Source organism: Pteropus vampyrus, unplaced genomic scaffold, assembly GCF_000151845.1.
Source record: "Pteropus vampyrus isolate Shadow unplaced genomic scaffold, Pvam_2.0 Scaffold531, whole genome shotgun sequence".
Classification (NCBI taxonomy): domain Eukaryota; kingdom Metazoa; phylum Chordata; class Mammalia; order Chiroptera; family Pteropodidae; genus Pteropus; species Pteropus vampyrus.
The window spans coordinates 753,412-777,570 of NW_011889312.1; the positions used below are offsets into that span (position 1 = coordinate 753,412).

The following is a 24,159-nucleotide window of genomic DNA, read 5'->3' on the forward strand; positions in this document are numbered from 1 at the left end:
TTCATTTTAAGTCAGCCTTCTCTACCCCATGTGACAAACGGTTCTCACAAGCAGCCATGCAAAATTTACAAAGGTACCTTTTTCTAGTGCATTTAGTATCTTTTATTTTTGCCCCAAAATGCCCTCAGTTTTTAATGCTGTGTAATGGTTATATTTATAAGCCACCTTCATGGATATGGAAATATATACCTCCATTGCTGGTTTAAGTTTTCCATAGTAATTATGAAAATAAACTCAGGAAAAATCAGATATTCTGGAAGTTGTCTTTAGGCAGAAGAGCCATATCTTCTCTTCTACCACTGTTGATGCCCACGGGTGGACAGGAGTCCTGCCACTGGAACCTTTTCTCCCTGTTGCAGCAGAAGGCTCCAGACTCAACCTGGAGCTTCAGATCCATGATCCTGTAAGGCTCTTTCCAATGATTAAATGGGCTTTTGTCGGCTTATCAAATAAGAGCTATAAGTTATAACATTTTTTCAGTGTCAACTTATGTTTGATGTGCTAAAATATGGAATTCAAAGAAACATTTAGAATCCAAATTATTCACATTTTAGAGTATGCATATCTATGATGGGGAAACGAAATGATATTATCACTCAAGAGGGTAGTGTTTCTCCAAAGGCATCATGGAGGAGGTGAATCATGAGGTGAGTCTTAAGGGATGTAGAAGAATAGGCTCGAGAAGAGCACTAACGAATGAGAGAAGACCTAAGAAGCAATGTGTGTTGCAGACAGTTGGTCCGTCATCTGGAAGGATAAGAACAGTATGTTCGGAAATCCAGTGAGTAGCAATAACTGTCATCATTAGAGTGTGCATCTCTAACAAGTATCTAATTATGCTTTGATAACCATAAAATGTGGTAAAGGAGGCTAGAAATATATTATGGTTGGTATAGTTTGACATTGGAATCTGGCAGATGATGTTGCTAATGACATGATATTACATATTCAGCCCTGAACTGCAGGCAGCCATCTCAAACATCTCCACTTTAATGCCTAATAGACATGTCAAACTTAATGGAAAGAAAACAAATATCTGCACCAGCTGATAAGGCCGAAAATTCTTGACTCCTCTCTTTCTTTCATCTCCCCCATATCTCATCCGTTAGCCAGTCTTGTTGACCCTACCACCAAAATAAATGATGATGGACTATTTCTCACAATCAAAGCCAACAACTAGCCTTGCAGGTACTGAAGCAGCAGCTTCTCAACCCTTCTCCTGCTGCCCTTCTTACCCCTGTGTACTCTCCTCATTGCAGCCAGTGTGAACTTTTAAATGTCACTCTCTAGATTAAACCCCTCTATTGCTTTCCACTGCAATTAGAAGAGGTTAAAATTCCTTAATGCTTCATGGTCTGGTCTCAGTTAGCCTCTCTTACTTCTCGTTTTACCCCTTCACCTTCATTCACTATGTTCTGAGAATTCTGTCTTTTGTCTGCCCCTTGAACACACCAGATTCATTCCTGCTTCAAAGCTTCTGCACATTCTTTTCTCCTGGAAGGAACAGTCCTCCCAAGATCTTCACTTGGCTGGCTGGTGCTCATCTTTGTCTCAGCCCAGATGTCTCCTCCTCATAAGCTTGCTTTCAGAGAAAGCCAATCTAAATTAGCACTTTGACGAGCCTGATCCTGTCTGATCCTGAAAGCTAAGCAGGGTTGGGCCTGCTTAGTACTTGGATGGGAGACCACCTAGGAAGACCAAGCATAAAAATAAAAAATAAATAAATGAAAAAAAAAAATTAGTACTTGTCACACCTACCAGTCATTCTCTAGCCTGATTTATTTTCTGCATAGCAATTATCAATATCTGAAATTATCTTTATTTGTTTATATGCTCATTATTTGTCTTTTCCTCTGTCTCTGAGTTTACTGACATCATTTTGTTCACTGGTGTGTCCTCAGAACCCAAAGTGGTATCTGGCATTGAGTAGGAATCAATAGTTATTTGTTGAATGACTGAATGAAAGTTCTATTCCCAAATGATTCACCCAAGCAATTCTACAAAGTGAACTATAGTAGATTGATTTAAGTATCAGCTGAACAAGACCTTTAGACATACTCTGATGGTCTGATTCATAAGCCTGGCCTTGCTGAGGACAATCTGGCAATGAGCTTGTAGTTTTTCTGGGACAGAGTAACCCTAAGAGACAGAGTCACCATCAGTAATGGATGTATTAGAGATGATAAGCCTATCAAGGATTGTAAGGCATCTCAACCACTGGCTACACTGCGGGTTGGAAGTTGGATAAGACCAAAAGGGGCAGAAAGTTGTCAGGAGCCTAGCAAGTAGATGCCTAGGAAAGTGAGAGTCACACATATCTCCTTTCTCTCTTCAGGATTCTCTCTAAACATACAAAATGTAACTAAAAGGCAAGCGTATTAGCAGTTTATGGCGAGATTCTCCTGCTGTTAGGGTTATGTCAAGACCAGGGTCACCAGATATTTCTAAACCCTGCCTTGGCTTTCTCGTGACATTCCTGAAAGATGAATAAACACAGGACAGTGGCTATTAGGAAACAAGGTACCACTCTAATAGTGGCTGGGCTAGTGTTTTTAACTCCAGTGCAGTGTTTTCTGGTAGGGAACAGTATTAGGCTTTTCAAGGCCTTGCCTCCCTCCAGCCTATATATAATCACCAGCTAGTATGAGCACACCTCACCACCCAAGAGGAAGAGAAGGGAGAGTACGTATCTGGCCCGAGGAGATAAGCCCTGTGGAGGTGTTAGCAGGAAGGAAAGAGAACAAAAGCTGGCCTGGAGTGCCAAGCTGTGTCCTTTCACTGATCTGACTTTGTAAAGCAAAGAAGCAGAAGAGGCCAAGTCATGGACATGATCTAATCCATCGCAGGCTGGATACCATGAGAGGTGCAAAGTACAAGACATAGATCTTGACTTTAAGGAGTGTGGAGTAGAGTCAGTGAGGAAGATTTACATGAAGAGTAAGCGGCCATGAATAATGCTGGAGACATAACCAACCCTTAACACCAACCCTTTGTAGCTAGCAGTGTTTATGTTCTTTTAGTGACACTAACTATATTAACTTACTATTAAGAGCTCATTTTCTCTTCCCAAGGCCTGGGACACTAGAGGGACAAGGTTCTCTCCTGACCTTTCTCTTTACAAAGGTGCCTTGCCGCAGAAGACAGAGCTGTAGTAGGATTCAGGTGAGTGGGTTTTCTCGCTCCAGGGCTGGAGTGGGTCACAATTAAGACAAGCAGCCCTTCACCATGCTCAGGCTCAAGAAAAATAATATGAAACTTGGAATCCAGAATTGCCTCTTTGTTTTGAGAGCTGGCACTGTGTCCTCCACTCCTAATTTATGACAATTGCACAGACGTTATGGAAGTGGCAGATGTAGGAAGGACTGTTTAAACATTAACTTTAAACATTAACTTTTCTTCTGATACTAATCAAGTGAGCTTTGGGCACAGAAAGTGGGATTACTATGAATTCTTTTAATAACTGTGAATCTTTTTCCTTTACACCTTATGTATATCAGACAGACACACACACACAAACTTTATTTTCTTTACTCCCTTCCTGCTTGTCTTGAAGCTGCTGCTTTGGTAGTGTTTTCCTTGCTTATTTTGACTTTCTTTACAATCTACCTCATTGAGTTCCACTCCATCTCTCAGCCCTTACTTTCCTTCTAACAACTCGCTTACAGTTCTAGTCCAAGTTTTCTTAAATTATACTCTGCTACTTTAAAGAACAACTTTAACTGTTTCATATGTCCATGTTTCTAAGAATTTATAGGCATATTTTCTATTGGGATCTATAAGATTTTAACAAAATCTCTTACTAGTTTTATTTATTATGTTTTTATTACACAGAGAAAATTACTCTAGAAATAGTGGTGACATGGCTTTGAGAATTATAGAGCCTTTTTAACAGTGTCACATGAGCTGGATAATTTTCAAAGCAAGACTACCTCCCAAGCACATCACTGGAGCACCCTTCTGTCCATGAGTAAAGTTATGGTCTGTTCTCCCTTCCGGACATGGTGAAAGTCATCTTGCTTGGGGGCCCTCCCACATTCTACACACAGGATGTTCGAATGAAGATGATGCAATCCTTATCACAAACAATTGCACAAAGGATTGAAATATGTTTAAAATCATTTCCTGGAATTCTGTAGTGATATGCACTGTTTCTGCTTGTCTAGTCCGAAGGCCTATCCTGAGAACAATCTGAGCTCATTTTATGACTCAGACTCCTTAGAACATTGCAATCATTTGTGTACACGGACTGTCTGGGAATTGGGGGGTATTGCCTGTTGTAGAAATGTATTTTCTCATTCCAGCAACAACGATTGCTTGTTTAGTCCTTAATGAAATAGGAGAAATATAATGAACATGTGTCATGGCCAATGAAAATCTTTAATATATATATGACCTTATATTATAGTTTTAACTTTCTAATTAAGAAAAAAATTAATAAAGCTCTATGTGTGTTTTAAATATAACAGATTGTAAGAGACATGTCTGTAAGAGAAGTTTAGATAAATAATAAAGAAGAAACATTCGGTTCTATAACAGACATCGATGACTGTGTTGTATAGTATGTTGGTAAATATCAGCAGTATGTGCAGGAAAAATAGGGACCAAGTACCTTCTAGAACCCCATGGACCACCCTAGTGTTGATTCACCTACATTCGTCAGCACCATAGTTGTTAATTTTTTTTTTCCACTAAGTTAAAATAGTCCTTATGGCTAAAATTTTTTAATGGTTTGTGTTATTTATCATAAATCTATAGTAAACAGGGCACTTTAAATATCTCCTGCTCTGACTTGCTTCTCCTTCCCCAATTCTGGACACTAATGTCTACGTATACCAACAAAAACACATACACATCCATCTTTGTGACTTGCATGTGGAAGAGATCTGTTGCTCCAGAATGTCTGAAGACTTTCAATGATCTATGAAAATCTTCCATGCCTTACTAGCTAGTTTTATATCATTTTTAGCTTTTCTTTGAGTTAACAATGGAATGTCTGTTTCTGGAATAAAGTTCATTTACAAAAGTGAATGTGGCTTACACATACACACCTTCTGGTGCTGGTTGTCTAAAACTTTTCCATCCAACTCCATCTGAAGAGGGATCAAAAGAATGCTAAAGATGGAACGTATTTGTTAATCCAGACAGTAGAAAAACCATGAGTACCTCTCCTCTAGAAGAGTTCTTAGGAAATTCATATGATAAAGAGAATTGCAGATCTAGGCTTTGTTGACAGACACTTAGACTAGGTTCTTTTATGTGAAAACAGGAGTAGTTATAACACCTGACCTCACAGAGAATTTATGAAGATCAGGAGTTAAGGTCTATAAAAACTGTTTATGAACTGAAAAGCAGTTTATAAATGTTGCTTTTCCAATTTTATCATTGGTAAAACAACCATCTGCCACAGTATCTAGTTGAAAGGTACTGTCTCATGGGCTTGGATTTATAAAGTGTGACAGTCTTAAAATCATATTTTATCTCCCCACTGGAGCCCAAGAATGTGCAATTTATATCATCACAAAGCTATGAATTGAATTATTTCAGCTTTTGATTTTAACTTCAGGAAAACTACGTGTCAGACAGGTCAACGTAACAGAATCAGTTTTTATTAATTCATTTGCTTCCAGGGCAAAAGCTAATTTTTGGGTTTTTTTTTTTTTATGAGACAGAGCAATAAGCTTAAGATGTGTGAGCAACAATGAGTTTGGTGGACGACATGTCCAGGAGAACTTTGCAGGGTTAAACTTTGCAGGGTTAGCCATCTCGCTGTCTGAGGAAACCATCTGATAGCCAAAGAAGTGTGAAGCAGTATCATGAGGCCTAGATACTAAAATCGCTTTTCAACATATGCCAAGCCTAACTATTATATCTATAATAGCAATGTTTCCCAACCAAGAGCTAAAAATGACCTCTCTTTACCTGTTTTCCTCCTTCCAAGAAATGCAAAGTCTTCTCAGATAAATTCTTTCCATCAAAGAGTCTTTTTAGGTTACAAGCAGGAAACAGGTAAACCTATAGAACTCACCGGATCCCTTGTGTTGTCAATGGCCTGGATCTAAACCATATAAGGAACAATGTTTATATTTATATATTATAGTCTTTGAAATTGCTCACATTGGTATGGATATTATGTACAATTGGCTTCTAATCCCAAGTAAGATGTCCACCTGGATGTCTGATAGATATCTCAAACTTAACATATCCATTGCTGAACCCCTGAGCTCCTGCTAACCTCAAAATCTTGCTCTGCTGATAGTATCTCCTTATCTGATGATGGCCACCCAGTTCCTTTTAGCTTCTCAGGCAAGAACTCTGGGGTCATCCATGACTCATTTCTTTCTTTCTTTCTTTCTTTCTTTTTTTATTCAAAATCTAACCTCTCAAGAAACACTGCTAGTCCTACCTTCAAAATATACCTAAAACAACGACGCTTCTCACCGCGTCCCCTTCTCCCTTCGCGGTAGGAGTGCTCCAGCACCCCTTGCGTAAATTAATGTCGTCCGGTCCAGAGTGCTTTACCTGCTTCACCTTCGCCCCAATGCAGACATTCTCAACAGAGCAGCCTTCACAATCCTTCTAAACAATGTCAGATCATGTCACTATTCTGCTCAGTACCCTCCACTGGCATTCTCATTGCACTTGGAGGAAAGCTGAGTCCTTACAACGTCACTCGAGTCTCCATGTGATCCGGCCTCATGACGAGTCCGCCCTCCTCTCGTCTCAGTCTCCCGTTCCTGGGCTCCGGTCCAGCCGCTTTCGTACTGGCTATTCCCACAGCCTGCTCTTCTCAACCATTACAGTCTTATGTTTACTCTTTTACCATCCTTCAAGTCTTTGCTTAAATGTCTCCTTCGTAGTGAGGCCTTCCCTGACCATTCTAACAAAAATGACGATACCCTCCATCCCATACTCCCAACGCAACCCTGTCTGTTTTTTCACAAAGCACTGATCACCATCACCCTATATATTTTACTAACTTATTAAACTTAGTGTCTATCTTTTCCTATGAAAATGTAAGCTCCACAAGGCCAGAAATTTTTGACCAACTTATTCATTCACATATCCCCAGTGCCTTGAATCAACTCTGGCATATAGTAGGTCTGGCCACCAGGTACAGCCTCACAGGTTGTAACCTGCACAAGGCTAGGGCACAACATTCATATGGCAATGGTACCCACTGGAGTTGTGCAAAATGTCAGCCCCTTAGGACCTCAATAAACATTTGTTGAATCAAAGAAAACATGTTTTCCCTTCTATTTTAAGTACCTCTGTTAATAAGCCCTAGAAAAGTCACTAGTACTAAAGGAACACTTGGAGAAGTTAAAGACTCACAGACCAAAGGAAGATATTCATAATGGCCCCTGGATTGTGGGGTTAAAACTATCTATACCACTATAAATACTGTTTACCAACTTGACAAAGAATTTTGAATTTCAGTGGAGGTGGGCAAATTGGCTGTGTTTTGGAACTCTACATAATCACTATTTTCCCACAAGATAATTGAACAGTAAGTGTTATTTTAAGTAGTCTTGGAAGAATTCCCAGTTTCACTGTAGGAAAAGAGAAGTTTATATCTTAGGATTTTGTTTTGTTTTGAGACTCAGCACACACGGCCGTTCATGCAGCTCTTTTGTCTGCTAGTGATTAAGTGAAATCCACTACTTCAAAGGCTTTGCCATTCATCAGCAGGGTTTACGCCCTCACTTATCCTATTCCCCACCTTCATAACGTTCTCTCCTGGCATGTCTTTTCCTGCTATAGCTGGTTACGTAAAGTTTTATAAGTAAATACACCAGCCTCCCTTGTCTTCCTGTCTGATTAATTTAAGAATATCACAATTCCCTCGGAGTAGCCACTGGTAATGTCACAGCTTTTCCTTACAAGAATAAGTTGCCAGAAAGCAGGATTTCATTGAGCAAGACCTTTGGGTACAAGTGAGGAGGAGAGTCTACAGGAAACGTTGCCAATAAAGGATGTGGCGATAGTTTTTGAAACATTCTCTGTAATCACTAGTGTGACTTGTAGGCTACTTAGTACTATGGGTCGTGATATTTTAAAAATGTATCATACATGAGGACACTCTTGTTGTTTTCCACCAGTCACCAAAATAATCTGGTTTTCCATTGTTTTCTATTGTCTGTGTTAAGAGTTTAATATGGCATAATACTGGCAGAGATTTATATGTATTCTTTGAGAGAATTTCACGTACTTTTACATCCTTCTTGTTAAGTGGCACACACTGTGCAGACGCTTGCTTTTCTCTCCTTCCTGTCTGAGTAATGAAGGAGGGCCATGCTCTCGCAATGGTAGTGGAGATTTTGCTCCCTACAAAAACTCCACTGTCAGCTTTTGCTTAAATAAATACAAGTTTGATGCATAGTAGCTATGTAGAAACTGAATGAGGAACAATTCCTGAGCTGCCAGGTTATCAATCCTGATTTCTTCCGTGAGGTGGGAGGAGGTGGGGAGAGTATCCAGGGAAGGTTTAGTAAATAAAAACATAAGTAGCCTTTTGAGCTTTGTCATTAAGAAAATGGGTAGCTAGTGGTGCAGCTTTATTGCTAGAAGCTCTGAGGGAAAAAAAATAGGTACATTTTAGATGAGAAACACTTAATTTGTGTTCTTTAGTATGTTTCTCTGGGCTGCAGTGAGGGTGGATGGGAAATGTTCACACTAGAAGTTACTCAAATGACCACATTAGTACTATCTAGACTTACCCTGTTCTTACCTGCATCGTCAGCAGTGTAGCCTGAGCCCCACTGTGTGAATGTGCTTTTACAGAATGACCTTGACTGTCCTTCCCATCTGCAACCACCCTATACACCACAGAGCCACATCACTCCCCCATCACAGTAGGTGTGGCCTGACCCTCAGTCTCCAGTTTCTACCCCTTGATGATTCTGGAACCCAGCCCATCTGTTCATAAGTTTTGCCAGTCTGGGCCCTCTGCCAGGCCTTCTTGAAGCTAAGAGAAAGGAGAATAGATTTAGGATGAAGAGCTTGGACTTCAGAATCAGTTACACTTGGCTCTCACTAAGGGTGTGGACATGAGTAAGTGGCTTTTTTTCTCTGTGTCTCAGTGGTTCCATCTGTAAAATGGAGATAAAATCACCTCAGACTTATTTTACACATTAAATTAGATAATGTTTTGAAAGCCTCACATACAGTACCACCTGTTGTAAGATTTGCTGTAATTAATAGGAATCCTCAGAATGCCAAGGAGCAGAGCCACACTTCCAACAATAGTTTCTTACTAGATGGTGTTATTTTGCTCCCTACAAAGACTCCACAGTCAGCATTTGCTTAAATAAACATAAGTTTGATGCATAGTAGATATGTGGAAACTGAATCCGGAACATTGGCAGAACAGTAAGAATATAATGCTTTCCTCTCCTTCTCTCGCCACTTGGTTGAGTTTTTGTTTTTGTTTTTTGACTTTAACTTGGACAAGAAGAAATTCTCGTCAAGAACATAATTAAAAATTTTCTTCCTAACTTTTCCTCAACCAAGAGAGTTCTTTTAAATAATAACAGAATCATTCATTCATCTGCTTATTTGCTTCTTCATTCACTCCTTCGACGGATGCTATAGCACCATTCCTAGCCCTTGTGACAGTTCCTCTCTAGTGGGAGATTTAGTCAATAGGCAGGCAGTTTCAGGGTAATGTGATAAAAACTGGGCTGGGGGAAGTCAGAAGCTATGGAAGTACTCAGGAAAGCCACCTTGCCCAGATTCAAAAGAGCCAGGGGACTTCCTGGAGGAAGTAGTGTCTAATGGGAGACTTAATGAATGAGTAGAACTTCATCCAGCAAGAAACAGCATGTGTGAAGGTTCAGAAGCAAGAGAGACTTATTAATTGGAGGAGCTGAGTTCAGTATGACTGAAATAATAGAATTTCAGGAAGGCCATGGGAAAAAAATAGGATTGGAGAAGTAAGCAAAAGCCAGATTGGAGAAGTAAGCAAAAGCCTTATCTTTTAAAACATGGCCTGCACACAAAAATCAGAGGTAATACTGTGTAGTCCTACCATGGAATGAAAACCAAGGGCTCATGCAGACAGAGAAAACCAAACAGCTGACAGTTTTCACAATACAGAGTCTTCAAAATTTTCTAAATTCCTCTGAGTTGTCATACATTCGAAAAGTATCAGATATGCTCAAACACGCATTTCAAATCCTGCTACTGATTCTCTCCCTCCATTAAGGCAAATATTGGGACTTACTAATATCCAACATTTAGATTTCTATATTTTCCAAAAACCTTAACCTCTGTGCCTGGTGTTATTGTAATCCCATCTATAGGTAATAATTTAATAGGTAAACTGTGCTAGACTATCTGCTTCTAAGAAGACAAAAATCTTCAGCTTTAACCTGATTCAAAGTTAATTAAAGTATTCGAGAATGCTTTATAAAATATTAGTTTGAAAATAATTATATAAGATGCATAAGGGAAGAAATTTATTACTGAATAATTAATTGTCTCTCAAAATAATCTATATTTTCATTTTTCCACGACTGTTCTTGCTGTTCCCTCTGCTAAGAATGCTGACTACCACCTTTATCCTTTTACTATCCATTTTGCATCCTTTGACTATTTTAATATTTGTTCCAGAGGGTAACTTATTCGTGTCTTTTCATTCATTTGTATTATTATTATTTCACTCGTCATGCATTTTAAACAGTTTTACTAGATTTAGTAAACAGAAGTGTGCCTTAGACATTTTTTATCCACTGTGGCACTTAGCATGGGACACATGTTGTTTAACTGATAATGATAGAATATTTATACAGAAGGCTTATGAAAGAATTAATTTCATAGATAAATAATCTAATCCTCCCCAATTTTGACCAAAAAAAAAAAATGTCGAGTCAAATATTCTTTCTTAGTAACTACATGCTGCTCAGTAATTAATCTGCTATAGTTACTAAAAATCAGACTGTTACATAGACTCCTTCTGTCCACTCCTCTGTGGCCAGAAATGTTGAGTCAGAGGTTCTACAGAGAAACCCTCAACTCTAGTTGGAGAAGCTCTAAGGAAGTGAAGCTAAGCAATGGGAGAATGTGAGCACCAGTCTCTGACTTCTATATCCTGTATTCAGGCTGTAAACATGCCGTACCTAAGGAGAGTACCATAGTACAGTTGCTATGTAGTTTTGCCAAGGACCCCCTTATGTGGACAACCCACTTGGGAAACTCCTCTACTCTCTAAATAACATATGAAAGCACTTAGGGAATAGAAAGCACTCAACAAACGTTAGTTTTTGCTTTTGGTTTTAATATTGTTTGCTTCTTAAGAGTTATGCTGACCACTACGATAGTCACTTGCCACCTGTGGCTACTGCGCACTTGAAATGCTACTTGTTCATATTGATATGTGCTCTAATCATAAAACACACACTGAATTTCAAAGACTTGATAATGTCTAAAGCTCATTAATAATTTTTATATTGATTGCATGCTAGTTTGGATATATTGAGTTAAATAAAGTATATTGTTTAAGTTAATTTCACATGTTGCTCTTTATTTTATTAATGTAGCCACAATAAAATTTAAAATTATATATGTGGCTCACATTTGTGGCTTGCATTATATTTCTATGAGATGGAACTGTTTTAGAGAGACCTCCCAGGATGCTGTGGCAAGACAGCTGTATTGCAGACAGACATTCAGGATCTTGATCAGCAAAGAGGAAAGCGATCAAATTATAGTTGAACAAATATGAACTATTCACTTATTAAAAATTGAAATTAAATGTGTTTTTTTTATTGTTTTGTGTTGTTTTATCTTTAAAAAACAATAGCTAACATTTTATATCTAATGAAAAAATTTCTATTTCTAGGTTATTGGTTGGTTCACCTTGGAGTGGCTTTCCTGAGAACCGAATGGGAGATGTGTATAAATGTCCTGTTGATCTAGCCACCGCTACATGTGAAAAACTCAATTTGCAAAGTAAGTTGTAATTAGCAATATGGTGTTTTACAAATGACAAAATCTGATTTGTCACATATGTGATTGAAAAAACAGCAACAAAACTAATCATAGGTCTGTCTTAGAGAAGTACAGTTTTTTTGTTAGTTTGTTTGTTTGTTGTGTTTTTTGCCTATATCTCTTTATTTGCATGGGGCCCAATTGTACCCAAATTTCCAACACAGTTTGAAGAGTTGAATTAGTAAGATGCATGGGAAATGTGCTGCCTCCTGGACCATCTACTGCCCAGACTGTGTGAACCAGTTTCCATTAAGATTGTTTTGCTGATTATTTTCAGAAATCTAAGAATCCATACCTCTCTCCCTCCTCAAAACAAACCATTAAGTATGGAAATATACTAGGACTGATTTTAGAGGTGCTAAGAAACACTCTGTGTTTCTGATCATGTCTAAATAATTTCATGCTAATAAAAGATATTCACAATTTGGAATCATCTACAGTTGTTTGGAATTGCTGCTTTAATTATCCACATCTCAGGTGCTTTCTATTAATGCAAAAAGTGACTAAAGGTACAAGACTGGAAAACTAAATGAGTCATATTTCCACACAGCATTTCCTGATGCAAGTAAAAGTTTCTTAATTTGATCACAATCATCATTCAAAAAAAGCCAGCACAGAGGGGTCATGGAGTACCGAAGAATTAAGGCATGGGTTAGGAACATACAGTGTTATGAAAATCAAGAGAAAGAAGAGATTCAGAAACACTGATTAAGACTTAGAAACAACGGCATGAGTGTTTCTTACACATTTCTGTATATTTGATTTCCAGCACAATTTCTGGCGTAGATTAAGGGCTCAATAAACCTATTTTCATTGAGGTGGAAGAAGTATCAGTGGTGTCAAAAGCAAGAGGTTGAAGGATATGAAGATGGAGTGCAGATCATCATCTATTTAAGGTGGTTGTGGGTGATTAGATCAGTGTTCTCCAAACATTTTGAACACTCTCCATACGTATGTATATGATACATACATAATACATATATTATACACATATAACACATATATACACATATGTAAAATCTTTAGAAATAATAAAAATATATACATTAGGTATGAGTGCTCAAAAGTTTTATTATATCACCCTTAACATTTCATATCACCTCTAACTTTCAAATACTCACCCCAATGTATATATTTTATTTTTAAAAAATTATATACATGTACTGACATGTTATCTTTCTAAATAAAAATAAATTTAAAAGAATAATCATACACATAGGAGTTCTATTATTCTCTTTCTGTACTCCATATCATCATATTTTGTAACTTTCTTGCCTAGAGTATAAATCCAACAGTGCTGAAGGGAGAACATAGATTACAAAGAATTTAAGAGTGGGTGAGTAGGGACAGTAGATCTCCATTTTCAGAAGTTGATTAGTGAAGGAGAATTGGGAAAATAGTTCAATGGGGTAGCAGGGTTAGGAGAAGTTATTCTAATAAAAACAAAGAGATGATCCTATTGGTAGGGACTGTGGAAAGAGGTGATAAAAAGGGAGCGACTATTAGTCAAGAAAAGAGTTAATTGGACAGAATTAACTTCACTGGTCCCTAGGAAAATGAGTCTTAGAAAGAACATTCCTTTCTCTAAGACACAAAGGAAAGAGTTCCAAGAATGACCTTTAGGTAAACATGAGGGAAGCTGAGATTATCCTTAGAGTGAGACTGTCTTCTCTGCAGGAGGCAAGTTATTCAGAGATTGATGGGACCTGGTTTGGTTTTGGAGACCTGAGAAGAAGGATAAAGTTTTCAAACGGTCAACTTGGGACATGGGGGATAAGCGAAAGTGGCAACGCTGGTTTGGCAGAGATTAAAGGACACGAATAAATAATGACATTTTGAGAACTGCGATGTTCTCAAGAATGGATACAGTGGATGATGCCCTGGTTCAGTGGGAGAGAGGAGCTGGAGATATTTATCTCATGTCCTACATGATTGGCCTCATGATTTCCTTTTAAGATTCACTCACTATTGCTTCAAGGCAGATTCTACCATATGGCATTCTTTGATAATACTTGAATAATATTTTTTTCTGAACCAGAATGAAGCATTAGGTAGAGTCACCATGACCTTGGAAAGAGCAGGATGGCAAACTGGACACTAAATGGTGTCCTCAGATGTGTTTTGTTTGGCCAGCAATTGTTTTTTAGAAAATTAAAATATAAGTGCTTATAAGTTATGCCCTCTCCAGACCCTACCCCCTAACATTTCATATTTGCAGCCTCACACATTTAAGTGAGCTCCCTGATCACCGAGGCCTCTCATTTCCTTACATTTGACTGAATAATGTGAACACTTGTCTATATGACACTAAATTTAATGCTACATATAAACGTGAGTGTGCATGGGTTTTTTGAAACAACTTTAAATAAATGGTGAAAATATAGTCACTTTTTAAACTGTTTCCTCCCCGCCCTTTGAAAGCTTCCACGAGCATTCCTAATGTTACGGAGATGAAAACCAACATGAGCCTTGGCTTGACTCTCACAAGGAACATGGGAACCAGAGGATTTCTCGTGAGTGTTTACTTTTCAAGTCCTCATTCCTCTTTAAAAAGTAAGAAGTCAGTGTCTCTCACCGTCCCTCCTATCAAATCAAATCTTGAGGCTTAAACGGTAGTACCTGCTTTTTGATAAATCATGCTACATAGCTATCCAACGTGACTAACAATCTCTTGACGTGTAGGTATCTTAAGCTATTTGGCAAAACCACTGCTACAGAAGGTTTAGAAAAAGGGGAGCAAAAATGGCACCAATTCTTTGCCCTTGGAAAGTGTGACCAACCTTTGCAGATAACAGCAGAATTCCAAGTCTCATTTCTCCTTCCTGTAGAAACATTCAAGATAGGTACTGCTAATTCAGAAAGTAGGTTTCAAAGACAAAAAGTACTTTTGTTTTAATCATTTCTTCTAACCTGTGGCTAATCTGATATTGTATAAGGCATGGCTCAGTCTCTCATTTTATTTTATGTTAGTGTTTACTTTCATTTAGTTTCTAGAAGGCTGTGAAAAGATATCACAAATCAGTGAAGTAGAATGCCTTATTTAACAAGTGGTCTGGGTCAATTAGTTGGTTAATAACTTACATATCCAAATATACTTTCGAGCGAATGAAGAAGTTGATATATAAAAGTAGAAGAAAGTGGAAATTTTCTGAAAGAGGGAAGAATTTCTGAGCTTAGAGCTAATAGAAGAAATAATATAGGAAATTGTCGAAAAGATTTGACTATATACAAAAAATGAAAACCATCGCACACCAAAAAAAAAAGTTTAAAAGCAAATAAAAATTCAATTTTATTAGACATTACATTTCTACCAGCTCATGTGGGTGAATCCTAGTTGTATTGCCCTGTTAAAATAAGTCTTAGAAAACTTATTTTAACTTCCCATTAGTTATAGCTATACCACTGACATACTAAAAGCCTGTATTACTTGGTAAACTACCTACCTAAAAGCCTGTATTACTGGATTTTTCTAAAAATGTAATCAATTTGAACATTCTTCTATCAATAATAAATATTAATATTCAGACAGACTTCAGTACTGCTAAGTAAATCAACTCTTGCTTATAATATGCATTCTATCAATGCATAATTGGATATTACAATGAATCTTCATGATTTATGATATTCCAAAATCTTTATAATAGGGTTGCTTTTATCTTTTTTTACTTGCTTATTTGTTTTTAAATTCAGAAAGATAAATATATTGAGGTATAGGGAGTAGAGAATGTACTTCAAAAGTTTTTAACTTGTAACTTCAGGCAGAGTAAAATAAAGTTGCAGGAGAATTTGAGAGATTAACAATGTAGCAAGCAGAGAGAAAGGGTGGGAGGTGGGTGAGAGAAGAAAAGAAGGAGAAAGCCAAAACTTTCTTTACATACCTAAAAGATTAAAATCTTAAGATACTCCTAAGAATTATGTGGAAAAGACTGACAATCATCACATTTTTCTGAACTTTAAATTCTGGGCTTAAAGCAGGAATGTAGTTCTGGCATTAACAATTGGCATATTCTAATTTCAACTTCTTTTAATGCTGTTTTCCATTGCTTTTAAAATAAAAAAAATTTTTTTTTGAATTCTTCATGAGTTATTATTTTTTGAGGTGATTAAAAAAAATCAACTTGGAGGTGGGGATATAGGAATCAATAATCGTTATTTGGTAAACTACCAAAGGCATTAATTATGATTTTCCCTTAATTGGCAAAATGAACCAGTTTTATAGGGAGAAAAATTAGCTTTGTTCATTGAGCATGAAATATGACTACAGTTGCTTCCTTCTTTGAACTATTGACAATTAAACTGGGTCAAATAAATTTCCTCTTATTCTTCCAATTGCTTTTTGCAAGTACACTTTTCTGTTCAGTTTTAATAAATGGTCCACAGCTTAACATAATGTTAAACCTTGTAGATGGTTTTTTAAGATCTTGACTGGACTTCTTTTTCTCATTTTTTTTTTCCTTTTACATCTAACAATTTTAATATTATTTAATCTAATATTTCTTGTGTGGTTTAACCATGAGTTAATCAGGAGCTCTCGTCATTCAAGGGCTGCTGAAAAGGAGAGATTTGGGTTTGGGTTGATGTAGAGATTAAGAATTGAAGCACATAAGGATGTGGACAAGAAGACAAGTGCCAACCTGGATGACTGAAGGTTTTAGGGAGTGGGAACAAGGAGTTCTGAAGTCCTCAAAGAAATACTTTATAGCAACGTTAAAAACTGGCAGTTCATGGACCTCATTTGTATTTAGCACATAGAGTGTTTTTTTTTTTTTAAACCATGAATTTTCACACAAAATTGTCCTCTCTGATTCTCCTTGAAAACTTGAGAGATCTGGCAACACCAAACCTGTTTCACACCAGTCAAGGGGCCGGAGCCACTGTGGCCTGTCCCTGCTTGCGAGGCATGGGCTCTTCACTCACCTTGGTGTCTACACCTGGCCCCGAGCACTCATCTAGTTTTCCTGCCTGGCCCTTGAGGCATGTGGGGTTATGATTTCTGCTGAATAGTGCAAATGGAAAGGACAAATGTTCAAAAATGACAGCGATAATGATGCTGACTAGCAATTATATACCACTTGCTATTTGGCCAGCACTGTTTTAAGACCTATTTCATGTTCACAGCCACCTTAAAAAAATAGGGGTATGATTATCCTCATTTTGCAGATGAAGCACCTGAGACCTAGCCAACTGAGGAACAAAAAATGAACTTTGCACTCGTTTTGCATTCTGGGTGTTCTCTGGAAGGAAGCACCCCTTTTCTCTAGCTTAGCATGTGACCTATGGGCCCCTCCTCGCACTGACACCTGTACCCCTCTTCCCAAGAGGCTGCCATTGGGCACAGCATGTCTGCCGCCTTCTTTTTCACTTCTGTTTGCTCTGGCACTAAAGACATTTTTGACTTGTTAGTTTCAAGAGTTGACAATTCCTAGTATCTTGTAAAAGAATAAATTGATTTCCGAGTTTTACAAATGGGAAGGTAGAGGGCTAACATTATCCATGTTTTGTCATTGCGCTCTTTTTGTTTGTTTGTTTGTTTTTTATTTGAAGACATGTGGTCCCCTGTGGGCGCAGCAGTGTGGAAGTCAATATTACACAACTGGTGTTTGTTCTGACGTCAGCGCTGATTTTCAACTCTTGGCCAGCTTTTCACCAGCAGTGCAGAGTAAGTTAAGAATGTACAGAGGGTCTGAGCAATGTCTTACATCGAAGGAAATGAAAACATGTATCAATGAGTACCACCCAGCCCTTCAACTCTATTTTACTTTAAGTGTTATTTTTATTTGGGTGTAAAGTCTGACTTACTTATGGAAATCTGTTTCTTTTATCTTCTTGTATGTAGCCTGCCCTTCCCTCATTGACGTTGTGGTTGTATGTGATGAATCAAACAGTATCTATCCCTGGGAGGCAGTAAAGAATTTTTTGGAAAAATTTGTACAAGGCCTGGACATAGGCCCCACAAAGACACAGGTATGGACATCAATAATACACACATTAACCCACAGTTTGCTTTCTGAGAAAATATTGTTAGTTCTGAGGTCTTAAGTTGTACATTTGTCAAATACCCATATTAATTGTATTTAATGTTAATCTTGGAACTTAATTGAAACTTGTACTACAGTGAGTTATTCTACCTTTGGCTTTGCCTAATGCTGGTCTTTGAGCTTATAGTTCTATTTCTGACACAGACATTGAATATGGGATATAGCATTTTGATCTTCTTTATTTGCTTATTTTTTCCTCTTCTAACTCATGAATTTATCAATACATTTTAAAATCTAATATATATTTTTATTTCTATCCATTTGGAGTAATAACGAATTTTGTTGTTGTTTACTCCTTGTTGGTAAAACAATTATCCTTGAATTCTGGGCTTTTTATAAGTTTGTTGACAGCATAATTCTACCATTTATTATTTCATATTCTTTTATCACATTTGAGCCTAGCTCCTTTTTTTCACACAGAACAGGTCTTTTCAACAATTTTTCATAGCCTCTATGTTTTAAGGAGTCTTTAATTTGCTTTTCTATCTTCATGAGATAAGCAACCAAACTCAAGAGCAGAAGCTTCATGCTTCTATAAAAAAAAAAAAACACATAGTATTTATTTTTAAAGTTCTGTAGTTTTTTTCTTTCTTTCTTATTGGATCTGCCATTTCATGTGTCACTGTGGTTGCAGTAGTGGATTGAACCAATGTCAATAGGGACCGGTTTACAGAGTTACCAGTCTGTGTTCTCAAGTTGCATCTGATGCTCCAGTGTTCAATATCTAGTAACAATTGTTGGAACATTTTCCTCTAAGTGCTTTGTAGTTATCCGTATTAAAGATTATTTTTCTGAGTTCCTACATAGCATTATAAAAGTTTTACACTTTTTTCCCCATTGACATTGTTTCTTAATACCAAGAGGGCATTAAGGCCTGCTAAAACTTTGGAGGTTTCACTGTGGGATTTTACCAAAAAATTCTGTTAAATAAGAACAGGTATAGCTCTGGTTTCTGGAGAGCATCACTGCTAAGGCCTCTCATAAGAGAAGTTTTCATACGTATCTGCTTACTTTTTCTGTCTCTAAGTGGATTACACCCAAACATGGCTTATTTTATTTAATCGTTTCTCGCATGGAATTCATGGGCTTCCTCTTCTTGTCTGCCGACCCAAATGCATCTTCTTCAACTCTAGAGGTGGTTTTACTCAGTCTCTTTTATTGCAATCTAAATATGACCTTTCTGTAAGTCTTATTGTATCACATTTCTTTAAATCTTCTTTTCAGCCTTCCCCTTTCTCACACAGAAATTCTAGCCCTAAGGCTGTGTCATGGGAGGTATAGCCATCTTCCTCTCATATTAGACTCTGAAATCCTCAGAGTTATTTTTGATCCTTTCCTCTCTCTCAAGTCTTACAACCTATCCTAAAGAGAGGGACCCAGGACTATCATATTTTTGCCATCTTCTCAGTGGCTAATTAACTACCTTCCTAGCAAAAGTAGCTGATTAAACTAAAATATCCAGACCTTGCCCTTTTCACCTTCTTTACATAATGACCTCTATTTCAGAGACCCTTTTACCACTGATCTCTCATTACCACTTCCTACTCTGGAAGCCCCAACTCCTAGGCATAGAGGGTGATTTCAGTGCTGAGAAAAAGGACATTAACTGAAGTGTTTGACCTTGATCTAAAGGATTAGGGTTATGTGCCCAAACATCTTGTTCAGAAGTGGTCTGTCTCTCAGCTCCCTCAAATCAGATTTTCTGAAATGGCATTTTATTGAAGGCAGGAAACTCTTGCCCCACATACACATGTAGCATCTTTCCTCCTGAAGTCTGTGATTAGAGGAAATCCAGCACAATAAGCACATCCAAAATGACAGCATTGATTCGCCTGTTGCTTTTTCTTGTATTCAACTCTAATTCTTTGTTTATTATATAATTATTCTCAATCGAAGAGATATTATCTTCCATCTGTGACTACTTATAATTGTTTACATGTTTATATCTATTATTAATTTAGAAAATTTTTATCATTTTAATCTTTCTGTTATGGACTTTATTCTAATATTTATTCATATTGAAATATTATAGGGCAATGCTTAAAAATTTACAATTGTAACACCTGAGAACCAAATTATACACAGTATCACGTCATCTTGTCAATCAGTACTGTTGCTGTACGTTTACAGGCTCTAACAAAGAAGTCATTCCATTGGAAGAAAAAAATAACTTCTTACAAACAAAGTTGGAAATGATTCCCTTAAACTATCAGCCCAAATCTAAATGCACTTTTGGTTTTTATTATATTGGTTAAATACAAATGATTTATAACTTAATGACAACTCTGCTCTCTTGCAGGTGGGGTTAATTCAGTACGCCAATAATCCAAGAGTTGTGTTTAACCTGAACACTTTCAAAAGCAAAGCTGAAATGGTTGCAGCAACATCTCAGACATTCCAACACGGTGGGGACCTCACAAATACATTCAAAGCAATTGAATATGCAAGGTGAGTTATTAAGGTAATAGTCCAATATTTTGATAAAATAGAAGTTGTTATAAGTAACAAAAAGAAAAGACAAAGAAAAATAACATACCTGGTACTTGCACTTAAATCAGAAATAATAAAGAAGAAACGTTTAAACATTCTGTAACTTTTAACACTTTTAGAAGGCAGTAGGAAATGCAGTTTAAAAATATTTAATTTCTGGGAGTTTCATGCAATATATGATTTTTAAGATTTTATATTACATAAATGAAATGAAATTAAAAGGCCTTAGGTTAAAACAATGGAAATGGAACAATCTGTAATTATTTGTTAATATTTATCAAGGCCACAGAGAGCTCGAGCTAATGGAGCATGTCATGCAAATTAAGAAGGGCCATAGAATCTTAAATGTCAATGACCTACAAGTCTGAACTGAATTGAATGGGTTTATGATACTCATTATAATCTGGAGCAGTGCGGATTTTACAACTATTTAGCACTGTCCTAATTCTTAGCTCGGTTACTTTATTTTTGACCTTCACCTTCACTCTGCTTTAATCAGATACTTTACAAAAATGCTAAACACTCTCCAATTATTAAAAAATAAACGAGAATAATAAGCTCACCTTCCCTTAAGCCTACTTTGTGCCTTTTTCTCCTTCTTGTGCATTCCTTCCTTTCATTACCTATGCTCCTCCTCCACTTCCTTGAAACATACGGCTCTGGCACTAGGTAAACGTGGCCCCCTTAATCACTCAACAATGCCGTGGTCCTGCCTCAAGCTTCATCCTCTTTAGCTTCTCTGAACATTTGATAATGATGAGCATACACTGTTATTCTTGTCCCCGTTGCTATGACACCACAAACTTCCGGAATCCCTGCCAACTTTTTGTCAATAATTTTGCCTCTTCTCTGGCTCTTTTTTCTAATTTTTCTTCACTAAACAGAGCCCTCTTTTATTACAGCCCTTTTCTCTTTGGCATTGTATCCACTCTCATGGCATCAGCATCAGCCCTATGTGGGTTAGCCCATTGCTATGTTGTCAGCTCTGACCTCTCCTAAAATCCACACAGGCATCCCGCTGATACTGAGTCTCTTTATTTGGAGTGGTGGCTCACTTTTCAAATTCAGTACATCCTAAACTGGCTTTATTCTTTTCCCTGTTCCCTCCTCCATGACTTTGTCATTTTGATTCATGCTACCACCTATTCCCCTAGTCATTGAGACTAAAAACTTGATGGTTTTCTTTATTTTTTGTACACCTCCGTAGATCATACATGTGATCAGTCACCACATCCTGTCATTTCTGTTTTTGAATTTCCTCATATCTGCTTTTTTTTTTTTTTCTAGGTATACATTTTAGTTGCTGTTTCTATTAACTGGTGACTCTCCCTATATGTCTCAAAGGACTATGACAGAACTTGGGTGATTTTAAAAAAGGCCAAGAGATAAAAAGTCTTTTTAAAATACCAAGTCAAATATAAAAGACCCACAAAAAACATTAATGAATTTGATTATATCAAAATATAAAAATCTGTACAAAAGTAATACCATTAAAATTCAAAAGATGATTAATGAGTTGAAGAAATTATTTACAATACATATGACAAAGGATGATTTTCTTTATTAACAAAAGAGCTTACTAAACATTAAGAAAATGAACACAGAAAAATGGGCAAAGATAAATAAAAATCAAGAGTTCATAGAGAAAGAAACACAAATGGCTAATAAATATGTAAAATGCTCATTATCTCTTTATAATGAAAAATGCTTATAAAACTATGATTGCATATTATTTGTCACTTCTCAGAATGCTCTGAATTAAAAAATTTAATAATCCTCATTGTTAATGAAAGGAGGTGGAGAAATGTATTCTTATACACTGATGGTAACATAAATTGCTTAAAATTTTTAAAGGTCAGTTTGGCATTATCCATCAAAATTTGAAATGTCTATATTCTTTGTTCCAGTTATTTTATCATACATATACATTTGAAAAAGTACACCTAGATATATATAAAAAGACATTCGTTACAACATTACTTAAAAAAATCAAAATGCCCTAAATGCCCAATAATGGGGAATTGGTTAAATAAACTATGGTGCCTCTAAACAGTGAAATATTATGCTGTTGTTAAAAAAGAACAGGGGCATCATATGAGCTGATATTCTATCAAAAAGAAAAACAACTATATAGAATATGCCTCCATTTTTGTAAAGGTGTATGGGGTAGACTATGATATACATCTAGATAAAACACTGTCTAGAAGGAAACATAAAATGATAACAGTGAGTACCTTTAGAATAGGGGCTTGGTGTCAAATTTTTGCTTTATCTGCTTCCAAATGCTTTGATATATATATATTTTTTTTACCATGTGTATCTATTACTTTTAAAAAATAATTTGTATTGAAAAAGTAAACGCAAATTCAATGAATAAGATTTATGACAAGAATGAATTTCTTTGTTTTGTTGATTAGTATTAATGGATTTAATTATCAGAAGGTAATTCTAAGGATTCCTGCTATAAATATGCACATGCACATAACACATACACACAACGTGGAACCAATGGAAATTATTTTAATGCCAAGCAAGATTTATATTTTTATATTTCTCTACAAGACATACTTAAATATGTCTCTAGAACTAATGGAGAGAATTTCTAAGTCATGATGCGTTATGCTCAATTTCCTACTTATATTTCTAACCAGAGGTTCACATATTAACTTCATCTTTTGATAGTATCTCTTTAATTTTATCTGCCACAGACATTTCGCTTATGCAGCAGCTGCTGGTGGACGACCAGGTGCTACCAAAGTAATGGTGGTTGTAACTGATGGTGAATCACATGATGGTTCAATGTTGAAAGCCGTGATTGATCAGTGTAACAATGACAATATACTGAGGTTTGGCATAGCAGTAAGTGGATTTTCTGTTTAATTGTTTCCCAGCTGATGGGTAAATGTTCCTTTAAACATCATTTCCCAAAGGTTTATATTTAAAGAAATTTTTCACTCTATTCCTGCTTATTGCTGATTTACACTCCTGTCAAGTAAGAGGATGTGGATTTACATCTCCAGAGGAACTACTATGTTCAGAAATAGTCTAGAAAGTGATTATAGGGAAATTGGAGTAAAGCAGTAGTGACTTTTTTTTTCCTCTTCCTCCATTTTCAAGGTTCTTGGGTACTTAAACAGAAATTCCCTTGATACTAAAAATTTAATAAAAGAAATTAAAGCAATTGCCAGTATTCCAACAGAAAGATACTTTTTCAATGTGTCTGATGAAGCAGCTCTACTAGAAAAGGCCGGGACAATAGGAGAACAAATTTTCAGCATTGAAGGTAAAAGAATTCCTAGTCTCAAGAATTTTCTTTCTACAACTTTTTTCAAGAATTCTTGATTTTATAACCACTTACTTGCTCTGTTAATGTTAAGTTGTATACCTTGTATGAAAAGAACTTTTATAAATCAGTAAGAAAAATAGTCAAAGAACACGAATAAGTATTTTATAAAAGATAAAATATCAGTGACCGATAAACATAAGAAAATATCCCCAATTTTAGTAGTTATTTAATAACATAAGTTAAATCAATTTTATTTTGTGCCTAAAAGATAACAAAGATTAATAACGTTTAATCTTGGAGAGATTATAGAGAAGTAAAGAAGCTCATACACTGTTGATAAGATTATAAATTATATAA

The 24,159-nt window shown here is 36.5% G+C and overlaps 1 protein-coding gene across 2 annotated transcripts in view; it reads left to right on the forward strand.

The window, feature by feature from the left end:
- Positions 1–24,159, forward strand: part of ITGA2 (integrin subunit alpha 2) — an 80,998-nt gene that overhangs the window by 21,250 nt on the left and 35,589 nt on the right. The window contains exons 3-10 of one of the 2 annotated variants that reach the window (XM_023525131.1): positions 3,072–3,162; positions 11,840–11,949; positions 14,410–14,501; positions 17,533–17,647; positions 17,825–17,952; positions 20,326–20,474; positions 23,225–23,375; positions 23,634–23,799. In XM_023525131.1, the coding sequence (XP_023380899.1) occupies positions 11,883–11,949; positions 14,410–14,501; positions 17,533–17,647; positions 17,825–17,952; positions 20,326–20,474; positions 23,225–23,375; positions 23,634–23,799 (868 nt within the window). In that variant the 5' untranslated portion in view covers positions 3,072–3,162; positions 11,840–11,882. The remainder of the gene's footprint in view (positions 1–3,071; positions 3,163–11,839; positions 11,950–14,409; positions 14,502–17,532; positions 17,648–17,824; positions 17,953–20,325; positions 20,475–23,224; positions 23,376–23,633; positions 23,800–24,159) is intronic. The other variant, XM_011383610.2, reaches the window with a different exon arrangement.